The sequence below is a fragment of the Manis javanica genome, chromosome 14 (assembly GCF_040802235.1).
Source record: "Manis javanica isolate MJ-LG chromosome 14, MJ_LKY, whole genome shotgun sequence".
In the NCBI taxonomy this organism is placed as follows: Eukaryota; Metazoa; Chordata; class Mammalia; order Pholidota; family Manidae; genus Manis; species Manis javanica.
The window spans coordinates 61,138,348-61,157,202 of NC_133169.1; the positions used below are offsets into that span (position 1 = coordinate 61,138,348).

Sequence of the window (18,855 nt, forward strand, 5' to 3'; positions counted from 1 at the left end):
CTGAACTCCTTCCTCCTCCAGGGAGAACTGATCACTCCCTCATCTCTGTTCCCTCCTGTTCCTCTATGGCCTCCTCTATATTTTACTCAATTGCAATCTCTCTCTCCCTTCCAGACTTTATTACCTCCATGTCCCATTCATTTTTGTGTACAAGCGTCGGAGCACACTGACTTTTAAAGAGATTTGTTAAGCGAGTATGTGAATGAATGGATCAAGGACAGACATGAATCATCTAAGAACTGGAAGTCCCATTGAAGCTGCTTAGAACCGTCCCAACCAGGAGGCTGAAAACCACAACGGGACCCGGGTCATCCTCCCCTGACAACCCCATGAGGCACTGAACTGGATATATAGCCAGACCAGACAAACCGGTACATGGGAAAATGGTCCCTTGTGTATGCCCAGAGCACCCTTTAAGAATCTCCTGGGACTATGAGGTATTCCTGTTTCAAAAGTAGATCCTCACTTCTGATGTAGTCTTTTCCGGAAGTAACATTTGTGGGTCACTGCCAGGCAACGATACCCATGTAGTAAGACAAAAGGAGCGGCATAAAATTCAACTCCTTGTTTCCAGGTTGGGGGCTGGCTGTCAAGCCAGACCACAAGGGAGGTCAGCAGCCTCGATGGAGAGCTGCCTGCCATGCATGACCATTTGCACATATTACAGGGGAACTACTCATGGAAGGGACAAGAACCCCTAAACCGAAAACTCCGTCTTCCAGTTGCTTAGGCCAAAAACACCCTGGGGTCATCCTTGCTTCCTCTCTTTATCTAACACCCCACATCCAACCCATTCCCACATCCCGCCAATCTTCATACCATGCCCAGGATTCAACCATATCCTGCCCCCTTTGCTGCTGCTTCCCTCACCCAAGGGACCATCATCTCTCACCTGCACTGAGGCGTCCTCCTAACCATCTCCCATGGTAAGCCCATATTCTCCTGGCCTGTGCACAACCAGGCAGCCTGAATGGTCCTTTCCAGCCGACTGCCCTTTCTCTGCTCAAAGCCTGTCGTCCCATCTCACTCCAAGGCAAGAGCTATGTCCTCACGATTGGGCTCCATGGCTCAGTCTGCCCCACTTTACCTCTCTGACCTCACCTCCTACAATCTGACCCTCTCTCAAGCCACCCCAGCCTGTGTCCTCCTTGCTGTCCTTGAAGCTCACATACTTTTTTTCAGAGTCAAGTGGAATTTTATTTTCTAACAGAACCTGAGATAAACCAAACAGCTGACTTTGGCTTCCTAAGAGCCCTGGAGCCCTGGACTTTCTGAAGGGCCACAGACCCAGGTTACTCTCTGGGCAAGAGCTTTCTGCTCTTCCATCAGCTTTCCAGAGGCCAGAGATTAAATACCAAGTCCAGCCTGCCACAGAATTGTGGCCAGGCTTGTGTGTTCAGGCTCCCTTGAGAATGGGCTCGACTTGAGCAACTGAGCATGCAAGCAGAGGAGAGAGAAAAACAGCCGCCTCAAATACATCTGAATAGACCACAGGCCTGAATTCTAACCAGCATTGTGCTCATTAGCTCTCCAAGCATTCGCACTCCATTTTCTAGTTTATTCTCTCCCCGAAAGAGTTTGTTGACTGCCTACTACCTAAGCTGCACACTAGAATTGAACAGCTTGCACTTGGGAAAATGACCAACAGGGGACTGGAAAGAGAGAACCCAGGGGCAGATTAAGTCAGCACAGGAATGTTTTATTAATCAAATATATTTACATTTCTTGGCCAATTATCTTGACACGTGTGCCTGCTTTTCATTTAAACACAACATATTCCTGGTAGATTGTATCATAAGAGCACAGCTGCATGCATGATCTCATTGATCCTTTGTAGTTTCAAGATGTGAGTTTAATGAAGTTCAAAACCATAAACAAAAGGGTTGCTATTCTAATTGTAGGATAATCATTCTTGCCGTATCAGCACTTCACTTATAGCAAGCGCTCCTCACCACCCACAGTGAGCTTCTCTTCATTTCCATGACTGACTAGCATAAACTTTTCAGACCTCAAAAAGCAGAACTGAAATGGAGTGCTAAACCTAACCATTTTATTTGGTACAAAGTTGGAGAGAGAGAGAGAGAAAGAGAGAGAGAGAGAGAGAGAGAGAGAGAGAGAGAGAGAGAGAGAGAGAGAGGGACATGTATCTATTCCAATGGGGAACATTCACAGGAAGTTTTAACTAAACGTATTTAGGAAATTTACACAGTGTCTTGAGAGCATCTAACTATTATCTTTCTACTAGCATGCTGCAAAATTGGACATCTTCTTCTTGATATAACAAAATAAACTAACTTGGGGACATCAGATTTCCAAAATAATTTTTGCTGATCTGAGCCAAAATTTTCCTTAATATCTCAGTCACCATTTTGGCATTTATGCCTGGGGTAGCCTCTTTCACAGGGTACTTAGAACTTCCCAGGAGGAGAATTTTGCCTCTGTTTTGCTATTTCTTTCTCTCCAAGTTGGGAGTACATGAGTATGTGTACTAGATGGTTCAGTGGAAGCGAATCTGCATGGGTTGGTTTTTCGCAGGAGACAATGCTTGAATGGGGGTGACCAGGGACTGCAGAGGTGGACACTTGGTGTGAAGTGCCGCTCTCTCCGACATGTGGTGATGACCTGCTGACAGGATTTTTTTTTCCCCACACACAAAGAGTTCTGCTGTAGAAATAGATCTTCAACTTGTTGAAGTTTCTATCAAGATTGTTTTCAGTCAGGAGTGATGAGCCAATCTTTGGGAGAGAAAGGCAGCAACAGAGATGTCCTGTAAAGCAGAAACAGGAAATGCATGGGGAAAACATGTTCATCATCTTGACACACAAATGTGCCTGTTAGAAGCTGAATTCAGGAAAAAAGTAGCACACTTTTTCAATGCCACGGTAAAAAATTGTGTATGATAAAGTCAGGTCATGAGGAAATTTCCTAAGCTTACTTTCTAAGCACATCCCACAAATAATCTCATCTAGATTGTGCCTAAGAACTGGAACTGGGTCCTTGAGCACCTCACGCATGTAACCACGTTACTTGTGTCTCTGACAAACCAAACCCGTAATGACTCCGATCTTTCTCCTTCACTGCTTTAAACCAGCAGGCTCACCATGTAACCTCATATTCTTAACGGACGCAACTGCGTAATTACTCCATTGATGCCTGAAGAGTAACTCACTTAGCATTCAGTCAGAACAAAGAAAGAAAACTAGATTGCACTCAGCCCCACTCAGGATTTGTATTCGCTTGTCAATAGTTTTCAAAAGCCTCCTTCTTCCTTTTTGGCTGCTGCCCAACACAACCTGCCTTTCTGCCCATTTTCCATTGTCCATTACCACACACTTGACTGGATTCTTTTTTCTCCTACTGTGGAATTCTAGTTGCCTGTTTAGGAAAAAAAAAAAAACTTGCCAGCAATGGGCTATTTGAAATTCTGCTGCCCAGCAGCACAGATTTGGAGATCACAAAATCAGTGATTAGAATGATACATATTTTGAGTATGTTAGCATTGTTTCCACAAACACATCTTATAAACAAATTACACTTGTATTTATTTTTAAAAGCTCTTGTTCTCAAAAAGAAGCTTTGAAAAGAAGTATTATCACTTTTAAAAAATTCCTGTCATGTGGTTTGCAGGGGGGAGTAAAGAAGCTGGTTAAGAGAAGACTGAGGCTATAGAAGAAATACTGACAGTATCTTTGTTACAGGGTTACTGAGAATTAGATCACCCATGTCAAGCAGTTAGAACAGTGGCTGGCATTGACAACACAATAGAAGGTGTTACTGTTATTTTCATATAATGATATCATATTGCTGTCAGCATCTGAGGCAATAAGCTCAGACTTTACTTTTCTGTTCAACTTTACCCAACAGATTCTTTTCTGAGTACGATGCCAGCATCTCAATATAGAGGGAAGATAATTCAATAGTTCTATGTGTTTGCCCTCTATTCTGACATATTTATTTTTCATCATTCTTCATATTGATCTGATGAACCATCTTACATCCATTACTTAAGCAAAGAAATTAAATTAGTATTTTAAATGCTAAGCACAACCTAGAATTACAGACTGAACATCTGTGGCAAGGCCTCCACAGATAGAGCAATATTCCTTCTAGCCTGGCCCTTTCTGACTAGTTGTACCTGACAGCCGATGGGTGGGTTTGTAGCGTTTAATCTTAAGAAGGCTTGAAGTATGTGGTTCTTCCTGGGACTCCATGTTGTTATTTTGTGGTAGTTCAGATAAGTGGCAGTGATGGGAAAACCTCAAACTCTTGGGTGGGTAAGTACCCAAACACCTAGTCACTTTGTAAAATGTCTCTAAACCTCTTCACCTTAAAAGATCCTGACAAACTAATGACATTTGTGGAAACTGCAGCCATCATCACTTAAAGAAGCGTATCTCTTAGTACTTCCAGGATTTGGTGTCAGGATCTGGTAAAGGTTATAGAAAATAAAATTAAAGTCATATCAAAGAAAGAAATAAAATTAAATTATTTAATAGAAAATAAAATTGAAGTCATATCAATGAAGGAAAATAGAAACTAACTTTTTTGAAAATGTGTTTATTTAGCTCATTTGTTATTCCTGGCCTGATTTCTGCAGGCATATGCAGCCTTAATGTGAGAAGGACAGATTTGCTCCTAAACACAGGGCTGCTCAGAGCAACCCATGGACCCCACGTTGTTCTGGAAACGCCCTCTTTTGTGAGATGTGCCAGGTTTCCTATTTTAAACAACTCAACACATACTTGCAGTTGAGTTTTTAAATTAGTGCAGAAAAAATACAGTAATGATGCTACTTCTACTATGAAAAGCAATAAAATGTTAGTGTCTCTTACAACCAATCACTAGCAGTTAGTTTTGCAAAGAAGTACCAGAGACCTGGGGCCTTGGAGGGCGGTGCCAATGAAGGAGACCCTGCAGTCTTAGTCCATGGAGAGCTTGACAGTGGGTTCAGAACCAAATCTAACCCAGCAACTGAAGTACCTGAGTGCAGCTTAGGAGCCCCCACCTATGAGAGCACCTCAGCCACACCCTGGGGCAGGGGTTGTACTGCAAAGGTTTGTCACTAGCAAGGCCCCTCAGACCCCCACAGGGTCTGCAGAGCCCCATCTCTGAGCAACTCCAGTCCTGTCTCTGTTTGTTGCCTTATCGCTGGAATGGGGTCATAAAAACCCTAAAGCCCTGGCCCTAACCCTGGTATCTTTTTTTTTTAACACTGGTATCCAGATATTGCTGCTAAGAACTACTAGCCTGGTGGGGTCAACCAAAGACAATCAGCATGTGCATCTTAATTTGTTTTGAAATGCACTACATTCTAGTCCCCACCACTTGCAGCAACCTCTGTAACTGAACTGAGATGATGGCCTAAAGGACTGAAACACCAACATTACTACCAGCCGCTCACAAGGAGAATAATATTTTCTCACCAATAGTCACTTGAATAATGCTGCCTATAGCAAACACCTAAACAAGAGCTCAATAAATATTTGTTGAGGAAATGAATGAAACAATGAAATAAACAGTTGATGAAAAAAATTGATGAGTTGGTAAATGTTCGTACATCTTTGTTATCTGGATTAGAATGAAGTTTCTCCACCATACAATCCAATAAGCCGTCAGCCCTGTGAGGGCAGAAGGGGCATCATGATCTTTTTCTTTAGGTTGTACACACACTCTGACTCCCCCTATAAGGCTACACTTGAGTAGACAGTCAATAAATATTTACTAATTGAATCAAATTATATAAATTATACAAGATTTGGTTCTACAGCTTAGTTATCCATACAATAACTCTATGAAAAGCACACTCCCTGAAAAATGTAATTGTTAAAGATAAAGACAACAGAAATGAAAAGCTTATCTTAAGGACACAGTATTCAGCATTAACTAAGGTTACTGAGATTTTTCTAGAAATGTGATGTGTGCAAGCCCACCTGGCACTACCCTTTGGCTTAGACTCCTAGCTGGACAAATGAGCATGTGCTAAGATGGAATCTCATTCTTACTAAAGAAATTCAATCCCCATTGACAGAAAAGGGCAAAAAGGGATGGATTCAAGAGCCAGACACTGATTCAGCTCTGATAGTCTCCCTTCCCCACCTCAGATAACCTTCCCTTTTCTCGACTATTTAGAGCTTTCATTCTCTTTACGCCATGATTAATAAGGAAGATGCTAATATGGGAACTGGATAGTCTTTATGACTGCCGTTTTCACCACCCATTTGTAGGGCCCCAAGGCAATGTCTGTCCACTTTAAAAAGTAAAGGCTAAAGCAGGAACCCCCTGCCCAGCACATACTTTAAGTATAAGCTTTGAGGGCCCAAGTGATCTCAGGACCTGCTTTAGGGCCTCACATACGTTTGCAGGGGTAGGCCTGCCTTAGGGACAGATGACCCAGCCTGGCCTGCTCAAAGCTAGCAGTGACTCAGCCATGCAAAAACAGTGAATGTCTCCAACTTTCTATTTGCTAAACAGAAAATAGTTCCTGACTAAATTTGGAGCAAAACACATGCCAAAAATCTCCCTTACTAATAAAGGAGAAAAAGACTTAAATGGAGCAGAAGGCTAGAGAATCTTTTGGTTAGGAGGCTGCCGCCATAGTAAGTGGGAGTTTGGGATGGCTGATAAAGCCATTAGAGTGGCACAGACCATTGTCATCAAACCTTCCCCGTGCCAGCTCTCTAAGGAGGGCAGGCATGTGGAGTTCATGAGCACCAAGTGGCGCACACTGTGTTCAATTGGGAAATGAGGCAAATGGCAGAACCGATTTTTCTCACTGAAAAAACAATTAGGAACATACAGGTGAGTCTCTTATTATCGTTTTCCAAAAGTACAACCAAATGTTCAACCTTAATAAATGGAACGGCTTGCCCATCCAGGTGGTCCACCTGTCAGTTTCTTTCAGGTTTCTCATTAATACCGTTACATATTCCTTCCCCCTTCCCATTTAGCACACATTTTTGGGAAATGTCTCCATCATTTAGGGCACAGAACTATAAAATCAGAACACACTGCTATCTACCAGAGACAATATTTTCAATCAGCAGCAGTTACACAGCAGCACAGACCGCTACTTCCACGATGAGGAGCTGACACCAAGTGGGGGGAAATTCTGAATGACTTGAGATTGGGTAACAGAGGTCAGGATTAAATCAAGTTCCTCCTTGGAGCCCATAATCTTAGTGACTACTTTCAGATATATATAAATATACACATAAAGTACAAACAGTTCATGAGGCCCTGTTTTTTAAATGTGGCAGTTGGCTTCTTGGGTCTACAAAAGCAAATTATAAGGGAAGGAAAATTTTCTATGAACCAAACATACGATAATAGATTAAAATGAAACACAGTGTCCTTGCCTTTTGATGGCTACTTCAGTTAAGAGTCTCACATTTTTGTTAAGAGAAGACAGTGTAAGGGTAAAAGACAAAGGAGCTTCTTTAGAAGGCTGGGTCCTGCTCTCCTGTGCCCAAGAAATCTACCCAGATTGCTGCTGTTAAGCGCTCTAGACCAGACCGCTGAGCTTTACCTGTGCCGGCCAATGAGGTACACTCATCTCAGCCATGAGTGAAGGCAGAGGCTGTCAGCTCTCCTCAATGTGGGATCATTTCATGGACTGTGACCCCCTTTCATTGAGCATCGCTGTTGAACTGCCAAAAGGCTAGATGAAGGTATACTTAACTTTTCTTGCCCTCAGAAAACAGTGACATTGCATACATAATCCTTTCTCTTTTAATGGATTAAGTTTGAGAGAAGAACATTCCCAGGGCCAGAGATGAAAAGCTAATTCCTTTTGATCAAATTAGCTGTTCTGGACTGTCTGTTCTAACCACAGCCCTCTCCACGGCTCCTTCCTCTCAATGTTTCCTTGCCTGGGCTGTTTTCACTTATTTTTACAGAAATGCTCCCCCCACACTCAGCAGTGAGTAAAGGGCCCCCTCCAGGCTTCACCCGTATCAGGAATAAAGATAAAACTGCCTTGACGGAGTCGCTTAGCACCATTTCTGCTCAGACATTTGACACCTTCACAGATACAAAAAAAAAAAAAAAAATTCCTTGAAGCCCAAAACCTTATATTCAGCCTCATACCAACAAACTTTATTTTTTTTTAAGCTAAAATGTTACTGAAAACAAACTTTTCTCAACTAGCTGCTTCGGAACAATATACTGTATTATGAAGCTCTGTACATTTTAAATGTTTCTGAAATCCTGACAGGACAAAGTAAGTTCCCCATTTTTTCCCCTTGAATTTTGAAATTTAAACCATGTTCTTCCTCTTCCAGCCTCTTCTGCGCCAAGACCAGGCTGCTGGATGGAAGGAGGCGCGTGGAAAGTGCACAAGAACTGAGTGTGGAAAACATGGAATGGAGTGCCCGCAGGGCTGAAGATGGTGCTGACGTGGGGAAGGTTCTGCATCTGGTTCTTCCGTCCCCAAGGGGGCAGCTGCATCAGGCCAGGTCATACTGGAACAGCAGGAAGGGCTGGACAGGGGGAGCCCCCTGATTCATGCTACTAAAAAAAGGTGCAATGAGAAAAATGTCCCTGCGCATTCATAGTCACAACTGTGGGCAGAAGAACCCATACAATTCCTCCCTTTGGTATTAAATAACAGTTTAAAAAAGCTTTTTAGAAACAAAGCAAACACGTGGTGGGACAGGAAATGGTAATCATCCCAGGTCAGTTGTCCACTGAAATAAGTCTCATTCCCTAGTCATAAATAAATAATCTCTTTCCTGGTCTGACTTCCATGCCAGGATCAATATCTCTTAACATCTTACTTATTTTATTACTGCTTTTGGTTTTCTGGGACTGATTGAAAGTTGCTCAGAGGAAATCTTTGGTTTTGCTTAAGTGTCCGTGACATTTAATCATGACTTTCCTTGCAGTTTAATTCCAACCAGTCAATCAGTTAATCCACTTCAATTGATTCTGGGCTCTCGGTTATTGGCTTGCACTCATTGGGCATCCTCTGGTGTCGGCTCAGCTGGGTGGCCTGTGTGAAGCTTCTCTCACACCTCTCGCACCTGGTGGAGGCAAGAGAGAAAATTGAGACCGGGGAGCGGGGCCTGCAGGGTGATGGGCTTCCTCTCATCCTGCCTAATCAGAACAGACACTCCAAAGTGGCTTCAGATTTTACCGGCTCAAGAGGTTTAATTGGTGGCTCCTTCCAAGGCCTGGATGCCTGGGATGGGACAAAGCCCGGCTGATGCAGAACAGAGGGATCTGTCAATAGGCAGGGGGAAGGTGATTTCTCCAGAGAGCCCTGTCCTGCTGCAGCTCTGATCACTGTCAGTTCAAATAGATAAAGAACAAAAAGAGATTTTTAGGAGTGAGCCATCAAAGCAGCAGCTTGTCTGCAGTTTTCTGCTCCGTAACCCCAAAGAGAAATTGATGACAAATAGAATTTCACCTGCTGCTGATTTAAAATCAGGAGTTCTCCCCTCAGCATAGCAGCTGAGGAGCAATCATCTCTGAATTTGGGAACCAGAGGAAGCAGTACATTAGTGTGCAGAGACTGTGCGAGGTGGGGGTGGGTGGCCGCTTTTTGTTACTGCACAAGCTAGCTGCGGGATCACAGCCCAGCCAGACTTCGGGTTTAAAAGGTGTCTGCACTGGGGTGGAGGACTCAGAAAAACCCCAGAATCCACCAACATTTGTGTGGTTTAAGAAGTTCATCTTTCTAGAAGGCACAGTAGAAACAATGTGCATGCAGGGCATAATTAAGCGGGTGTATCTCTGAGAAGGAGAAAATGCCTCTTCTCCTTAACTTAAAAAAAAAAAAGTTAATCTGGATATTCCAGGCCCTCCCCATCCCAAGCAACACACACTTCCTAGTTCAGTGGCTACTCAATCTGCAGAAGCAAACACACACACCAGCGGTAGCCTCTGGGTTTTCTGTGGTAGCTGTTGTCCTGGCTGGATGTCTACGGCTGCGTGCGTGCACATCACCCACACACACTGTAGAAAGCCGGGCATGGCACCAGCTTTCCTGTCCCCACCCTGCTTGCATGGGCTGCTTGGAGCACCAGCTGAGCACCCATTGGAGCACAGCAACCACCACAGCTGTCCCCTTACTGTCCTCTCCTCACATCTTTGAAGGAAAAGGTACTCAGGACTGCTAGAGACAGTTGTGGCCCTTTCAAATGATGCAGTCTCTGGTCCTGGGTCCCTGTACCCCCCGGGGCAGTGGCAAAGCCATCCTGAGCAAGTCCACACTGCTTGGCCCCGTGCTGCAGGACTTGTGATCTGGGGGCAGCCCCCTCTCTCTCCTTTTTAGTACATTATATGAAGTGCCCTGCCATGGAAGTAATTACCCATAAAAATAGAACACATCCATCCACATTTGGGGATTCTTGCACATTTTTTAATGTTGGGGGTGCCGGAACAGGGTTATCATGCTTGAGATTTTTCAGGAGTCCTCTGCCCACCGAACGTGTCAGGGTGAAGAAGTTGTATTCCTCCGATTGTCTTTCAGGGAATATTTTTAGCAGCCTGTTTCACTGTTAAAAACTGCACTGTGATCTTGACAAATGTATAATGTCAGCCTTAATGTATCAGACCTATCAGCTCAATGAAAATAACTCAGAAGTATTGATCAGTTAATGATTTTTGGTGTATTCATTAATGCCATGGGCAGCTCATCCCCTCTCCAGAGCTCTTGAAGTGCTGATGACATGTTAGTGAATTGCTGATTGTTTATTAGGAAACGGATTAGTTACTGGATTAGTGTGTCAGAATATACTACCTTTCACTGCCTGACAAACTTTCAAATTATTATATTCCTTTTTTGAAAAAAATTCTGAAGCCCTAGAATCAATTGCAAAGAGAGCAGAATAGCTTCAGCAATGCTGAGGAGTGACTATTTACCTGTGTCATGCTTTTGCACTTCTAATCTTGTGCAGGAGATTATAAAGAATTCCTAAGTGGGAAGTGCTTCACACAAGGCAAAAGGCTATGTCTACATGCAGTATTCACACATCCAGGTTGGAAAGAGACCTTCAGGGGAGTTATATTTTCCTCAAGGGTTTGCCTAAATTCCTCACAGACATTTATGCTATTGGAATTATTTGTTGTAATAATCAGGAAATTCACAAAGTCCTATTTCTGGGGCTTGTGAGATAGTCATTTCTAATGCCATCTGCTCACCAAGTGTGAATAAAAACACATGCAGATGTGTCCCAAATTACCTTAGTGTAGAGCCTTTTCCCAGGGAATTTCCCCTTCTTGAGGAAAGTAGGCTCCTAGAATTAGTAACTACGTGAATTGGCATTTATAAAAGTACAATGTGTATAACTGAGGAAGGAAGAGAGGTTGGATATACAAATACTTTTTAAATAAAGAAGAGCCTCAGTTTTTATGCTCATCATCTTTTTTACAAAAACTGTTTACAAATTAATTCATAAATTATTTTCATAATTTAACGAAACTCATCAGAAGGACGAAACTCATCTGGCAGGTCCAAGATGGACAAAACTGGGCTGGCATTTAATTAACCCTCAACTGCATGGCAATTGAGTGATGGGGCCTGGGTACTTCAAAGCATGGACTTCATGAAGTGAAGCAGAATAATGAGAGAAAGATGTGGGTAACGAGCCAGGAGCAGAGAAATGGTCTTTGCTCCTGCAAGAAATGCTCTGGGACACAAGATCCTTCTCACCGCGCTACGTCAAGCCTTGAAGGGACACCACAGGAACGCCGAAGTGGAAAGTCGACAAACACACCAGCAAAGACCTTCCTGCCTTCCTGCCTGTATGGGTATTGTAATTAGACTTGATTTCCTTTTAGATTTGGGATCATTCTTTACTTCACAGGATGACTGACTGGATTACAGGCACAGGGAGCTTAACAATTACCACCTCAAACTGAAAGAGGCACCAAAGGATGTCAAGTTCTGGCACACAGGAAACCCACAAGACTCTTTCTTTCTGTGCTTCTATGGCATCACAAAAATAGTCCTTGAATTAAACCAAATTGCAGCAGGGCTTTGTACATATCATGCATTCAATAAATATTTACTGATGTGCTCTTTTTATCTGCTTTGATTTTGGCTCGATCTTGTCAAAATATTAGACGTTCTTTGGAATAGCCTTTGGATTTTTTTTTAATACGGAGCCAAACTGTCTTAGGTTCTGCTTCTACCAAAGATGAAGAGAAGAACCTCTCCTCTGCACAGTCCTGGTCTTCCCTGGCTCTGAAGCCAGGCTTCAGCCAGGCTTCAGTCAGGCAGCTTCACGCGGATTCTCCAGGCAGAGGGAGCAGTCTCCCTGAGATCTTCAGAGATTGTTTAGTGAAAGAGCAGAAAGGAGTCCTCACTGTAAAGATAAGTTTTAGACTGCCAGCTGCCTTTCTTCCTCCCTTCCTCCCTCTTCTGCAAAGTGCTTGGCAACTGCTGTTGCAAGAAATGATGTCTTGTTTTGTTCCTTGTTCTCCATGACTTCCAGTCTCACGATATAAAGCAAAAACCAAGTTCTAAGTCTAGAGACAGGTTACCTGAGAGGCCCACCTAAAGCTTGGGGGATGGAGTCATTCAGAGGGTTTCCAGCCAATTAGATTGAGAGGCAAACCCTGGAATGACTCACTGATCTCTTACTGCCAAATCTTCTCCAGCCTTCTCAGGACAGCCTTAATCTTGATGTGCCTTCAAAAACCACAGTTCAGTGCAAATCTTAGAAGCTGGAGAGGGCTTTCCCCTGCTGCCGCTCGCCTCACCCCTGAGAATCCTGTGAAGGCCTTCTGGGCCCTTGCATGGGTGGGATAATTTGGGGAATGAGCCATTTGGGGCATCTATTTGGAAGTTGCCCAAGGGTACATTTTAGGGTGGTGCATCTTTACAGGGTTCTTTTCCTCCTTTGCAACATTGTTTAAGCCAATACCCATTAGTTGAAGTTGTAAAATTAACTGTTGTGGTGAAACTCATTTTATTGACTAATTTGTAACAAAAGTGTTTTTGAATGTTTGCTTTGTATGCTTATAAAAGGGTGTCTTCATAATATTTACAAATGTCCATGGGATGGATATCCATGAGCTATGGTTAGAAGTTCCCAAATCTTCCTTGGGATAGTTCCATCCTGAATGATCTGGGTGTATACATCAAAGGATTTCGTTTTCCATTTTCTAGAAGATGTTTAATTCTGGCACTTTTACAATGAACATACACTCAATTCTCCCTGGGAATATATATTTGATAAGTTAAAAAACAAACCTTATAGCATGTGCCACCTTCATACAATAAGAAGGAACTAAAACATGCACACAGAATCTTATCCAGCCAATTCTGGTTGTTTACTTTTTTTTTTTTCCCAGATGAAATTAGGTTATGGTCACACAAAAAAATACACTTCTAAAAAGGAAAAAGATACAATTACTGAAGCCTTTCAAGTATTAATTTGATTAATTAAAAGTTAAAATGGCAACTGCATTGGAAACATGACAAAAACAGGATAAGGGGAAAAAATTGAGTACAGTCAATGGGTTACACATAAGTAACACCTTAACATTAATAGAAATCTATTTCCCATTTTGACCCTGAAACCTCTTCAATTAATTACTAAAATCTATTTACACAGCAACCAAGATAGAAATCAATCTGACTCCTGGCACTGTCTGGCTGGCTGCCCTCTCTAATATAAGGGCCAGAAGGATCCTCAGTTCTCCTGCATCTCTGCTTCTGAAAAGGCATGGGGTACATGCCATCATCATTTTCCACATCCAGAGGAGGGGTGAAGCTAGAATTTTTGAACCCTCGAGAGTCAGGCTTGTGGGCCAAGCAAAGTCCACTGGGCAGGACCCAAACACCTGGGATAGGGCCCTCTGGTACTGTGCTAAGCCGTCTGCCCTTAGGGTGGACCAGAAAACAGTGACCCCGTTGGCTGTCGCAGCCCCAGAAGGCAGAGCTTGGCTGGCAGAGCACAGGGTTGTCTTCAGACCCCAGCCTGTCCCCTTAGCCAGGTACTTTTGTGCAGTGGCCAAGCTGTACTCTTGCACAGACACAAATTTAAACTACTTTTGTTATTAATTAATATCACAAATTAAGCCATGATGGAAAAAAGTTAAGAATAATAAATACAGGTAACCGACTCATGGAGAGGTGAGGGATGGTAACAGCCTCCCTCTGCTGGCAGATGGAGGGGAGCCAGCCCCCGGCTGAGCCTGGCCACAGGCTGAGCACCGCAGGGACACCGCGCTATGCCAGCAGGTCCAAAGGGAAAACCGTGGGTCCTGAGCCTCTGGGAAGCCTCCTTGTCTGAGCCTAAGCAAGGGCATCTCCTACTGCCTGAATCACTTCCTTTCTTGCCTGATCTTGTCCTACAGAAGGTAATTAGGCTGTACATCTAAGCCCTTCTGATTGTCCTTCTTAAGCAAGGGAAAGCGAGTGTGGCAAATGAGTAAAGAGTTGTAAAAGGGTTGAACAGAAAGGAGTCCATCACATAGCCAGCAGAAACTGCTTTGAAACGACCCACCGAGTCATACCTGCTGATTCACCTTCCAAGCCTTTCCACATGCTGTTTGGGCCGCCACAAATGCCTCTGTGCTTTGTATGTCTGGAAAACTCCTACTCATCCTTCAAAACACATCTAAACATCATCTCTCCCAGACATCACTGACTATGCCACTTCCATGCTATCCTGTAACACTGTATGTACATGTCTTAGCATTCCTCACTTTTGCATTTTTCACCCTATGGTATAATACCTGTTTATTAATTGGGCTTCCCATAAACTGTAAAGTCTTCAAAGACTGTATCTTTCACCTTTGTATCTTTGTGCCCTGCAGGGTGCCTAGTACAAAAGCAGGTGCTCAATGTTTGTTGAATGAACAAGCACACACATGAATGTGCGAGTAGATGAACAGGCCACCCTGCATGACTCGGATGTCTGTTTTCCTTGTGATTGCGCTCTGTCTAGAAACACACTCTCTTGCTCAGGTGGCCCTGCCTTGCCAAAGCCCTTGGGATTCACTTCCACCTCTTTCCTCATTCCTGGAATCTTTCAGGACTCAGCCACGCCCTGTGTTCAGTTGTGTGCATATTTTTTCCCCACCAACATGGTAATTCTGAGATCTAAAGGGCACACAGAAAAGCTGCTGAGTTGGCTGCTATAATAACTTCAAACATGTAGAAAAGAGGAGGAGATAGCTCACCAGAAGCCCAAAGGGTTCAAGTTCCCCAGGAGACGATTATTCAGATGTCCTAACCTGGGGGCCACCTTGCTGGTGTCCGTGGACTTACTGGCGACTATAAGATAACACTCACATTCTAGAAGGACAGACCCTCAGGAACCAGAAGATTCTCAAAATGACTTACTCCTGCTTCTCTATTTTACTGATGAGAAAACAGACTCAGACAGACTGTCTCATGTCCATGTTTGCAGCACCTGAGCCAAGATCAGCATATAGGGTTCCTGAGTCCATCTTCCAAATGTCAGCCTCCAAAACAAGCAGGTCCTTTTGCAGCCTGGACAGAGACTTCCAAAGAGCCTTCTCCACAAGCTGGCTGAAGTGCGCAGGGCTGTGCAGATGCGTCGGCCAGCTCTCGGAAAAGGCTGAGAGAAAGAGGGGACCGAGGGTTGGCCGCTACTTACTTGAAGGGCTTTTCTCCAGTGTGGGTTCGGATGTGGTTGTTGAGCGTGGTGGCGCCAGCAAAGGCACGGCCACAGTAGCCGCACTTGAACGGCCGGTCACTGGAGTGAGTGACCACGTGGTTCCTCAGTTCAGAAGGCTGGGAAAAGGACTGGGAGCAGTGGCCGCACTGGTAGGGCCTGAAACGGAGAAAGCAGCCGCCTGGTCATTATCTTCTATGGTAGGCAGTGGGAATCAGCATCCTGAGGCAGGGGCCAAAACTTTCTGGTGGCACCTGCTCAGGTTTTATAACAGAATATAGAGCTTGGGCCACTGGGTTCCCATTAATTTACTTATTGTTGCAGGAACAAAATTCACAGAGCTGATAAAACACATTTATTCCCAAAAGAACATTCTTGTCCAATACTAACCATATCATTTTAGGAACCTCTACGTCCCTGTTTTTTGTTCCCACCCCTAGGCATATACTAGGGTCCTTCTGGGAGCATTGAGAGGACAGACTTGATGGAGTAGAATGTCACAAGAGAAAACTGGTAATTGACTTTCATCTTTCCACAGCACTTTTAACTTTTTGAGATGCTTTACAATCAATGATTTAGCTTAATCTTTACAATGATCCTCTGGGGCAGGGAAAGCAGTTGTCCCTGTCAGTTTAGAAAACGGGATGAACTTTCCTCAGATGAAATATGTTCTTGACACTAAGGTCACTCCAGGGTATTTGGACTCTATTCTAAAAGCCAGGTAAACACACTGGCAAGTTAGCAGGTTGCATGTTTTAATTAATAGGAAACTGTCTTGGGGTTCCCTGCTAGTACACAGATGAACACAGGTGTGCACCCAGACTGGTGTCTTTGGTAAGGATATCTTGAGTGCTAGTTACTCTTCCCCCAGCCCTGACTAATATTTATCCATCGGATCTTTTCCTTGAATTTCACTCCCCAGTTAAATCTGCTAGCCAGCGATGATTTTTAGCAGCACAGAAATGACGGGCTGTCACTACGCTTGCAGTAGGAGGACTGTGAAGCAAAAAGCAAGTGGAAGAAAGTTGTGATGACAAATACCTGATAATTAGCAAGACTATGGGAGCACGTTCTTTCCAGCTCATGAAAAGTAAATCAATTTTTGGTTTTCATAAAATAGATTAAAATTCTGTCCTCTACAGAAGTTCTTCTGCTTACTTAAGCAGAATCTGGTGAGTGATAGAAAACATGGGGAGTTTTCCCTATTCAAAGCTATTTCATATCACTCTTTGACAGGCCTCTAATTTGTTTATCAACATTTTTGTTAAGAAAATTAATAATCTGTCATGAGGGATATGAACAGTGCTTACAAAGCCCTGGGTTGTGGCCCAGACCTGGCTGTAATTAGAAAGCCAACTGGTCTACCTCTAACATATGCATAAGCTCCAGTGATCAGAAACCAAAACCAAGGGCTGGGAGACAATAGTGAGCCAGCATGTACAATTCAATTAAGTACAAAATAAAGTGTACCCTCTCATTTGTCAAGTGAAGTGCTTAATTGTGGCTACTTGCCTCACTGAACACAAATACTATTATTTTACCAGGCTGCAGCACACTGAGCACTGATTGTAGAATTTTTTAGCTTGATTAATAGTCCAGGAGTGATCAATAACTCAATACTATACAATTTTAATTACTTGCATTTAGAAATCTATTTAACTGCTCTCAAACAAGTTTCAAAGAAATATATAAGAGTCCTTGGTAAGGAGTTTATCGATCTTGACAAATTACACATGCATTTTATTACAATTATAAAATAATGCTCGGAAAGCCAATAAAATTGTATGTAGATAAAAATGTTCTTCTGCCAAACAAGGTCTTTGTGGTAACCATGAAACTTAAAGTGTTCCTCAAGAAATAATTTTCTCAGGGGTGAATTTTTTAAAATGTTATTGAAAATTAGAAATAAAATAATATATAAATATATGCTATACCCACTGACAATTGATTTTTTAATAGTGAGGGGACCATTAACAGTTATTAGCCTCTGGTTATCTATTTTTAATAGCTATCACAATAAACAATAAGCCACTAAATAAAACCAATTAATCTTTTCTTTTTTTTCTAACTCTGCTGTCAAAAGTTCAGGTGATTTATTTCCTATAGTCAGAAGTCAATCCATCCTTTTTATGTTCACAGTCACAGTGGCAAAGATTTACACACCTAAGGGCAGAAATGACCAGAGAGAAGCTTGTGCTGAATTCTTCTATCAAGCTAACAACCGTGAAAGGCAACAGGATCCCAGCACCAGCCGAAAAAGTGTTTGCTGGGTACCCAGTGGCTATGGCACAGCTTTTAAAAGTTTCCCAAAATTTGCTTGACTGAAAGGAAAGGCCTAGATCAGGGAAGACGGGAGAGGTGAGTCCTGCTTCAGCCTCTCACCTCCACCAGCTGTAGGACTTGGACAAGTCATTGTACTTCCCTGAGTCCCCCTTTCTCATTCCTCTGGTCAGGGGGATGAGCAACCAGAAGCTCCCTCACATCTTGTCACGTCTGCTCCTGCTTCCAGATAATCCACAGACGTGCGCCCCCTGCGGATCTTCTCAAAGCACCGCCGGGAGACGGCATCAACAGTGTGATGTCCCTCATCACGGGTGCTAGCCAGTCTCCGGTGCACAGAGCCTTCTGTGGATTTGTGTGTGTGCACATGCTAATAGGTCATGGACCATTTAAACTTCTTGAGTTAGCAGTTGAGAATTCAGAGCAACAAGAAAACCTCATCCCAACATGTAGGACTAAACCTTAGTTTTTAGTTGTTCTCAAAAAACAATGATATCCTTCCATCCTCAGGTACCTTGAGGCATAAGATTTTAGACCACAGGGTCCCATTCACCTCTGCAGAGGCTGATTTTATGTAGCATTTAGAACTAAAATGAGTGCTCTACTTGCCACTAGAGCAGACTGTCTCTCTCAGCCAAGAAATTTATAGAAAGTTAGCCCTCAGAAAGCATAAAAGTTACACAGCAAGTAGACAAGATTCCTTCTTTTCCTGGATTTTCAATAGTTCCTAAAAAATGAATAAAAGGAAATGATCACAAAGTAATTAACATTAATGCATGCATGCTAGGGTCTCATCTCAGGACATAGGGATACATTACAGACAAAATGAGATCTTCAAGGCCAAGAAGCAGGGCTTAGAAAGCAATATGGCTGCTGTGGAACCTCAGACATCAAACTTCCTTCAGGAAAGCTGGCCCCAGGAGTGAAGACTCTGTGTGCAGGTTTCTATTAGGACACCCTAACTCCTCACTGCTCAGTTTGC

At 43.2% G+C, this 18,855-nt stretch overlaps 1 protein-coding gene across 4 annotated transcripts in view; it reads right to left on the reverse strand.

The window, feature by feature from the left end:
* Positions 1 to 1,688: 1,688 nt before the first annotated feature.
* PRDM6 (PR/SET domain 6) overlaps positions 1,689 to 18,855 on the reverse strand; it is a 150,743-nt gene continuing 133,576 nt past the window's right edge. For 3 of the 4 annotated variants that reach the window (XM_037005253.2, XM_073221071.1, XM_073221070.1), the window contains 3 exons: positions 15,576 to 15,752; positions 9,134 to 9,282; positions 1,689 to 9,020 (listed from right to left, as the gene is read on the reverse strand). In XM_037005253.2, the coding sequence (XP_036861148.2) occupies positions 9,147 to 9,282; positions 15,576 to 15,752 (313 nt within the window). In that variant the 3' untranslated portion in view covers positions 1,689 to 9,020; positions 9,134 to 9,146. The remainder of the gene's footprint in view (positions 9,021 to 9,133; positions 9,283 to 15,575; positions 15,753 to 18,855) is intronic. The other variant, XM_037005254.2, reaches the window with a different exon arrangement.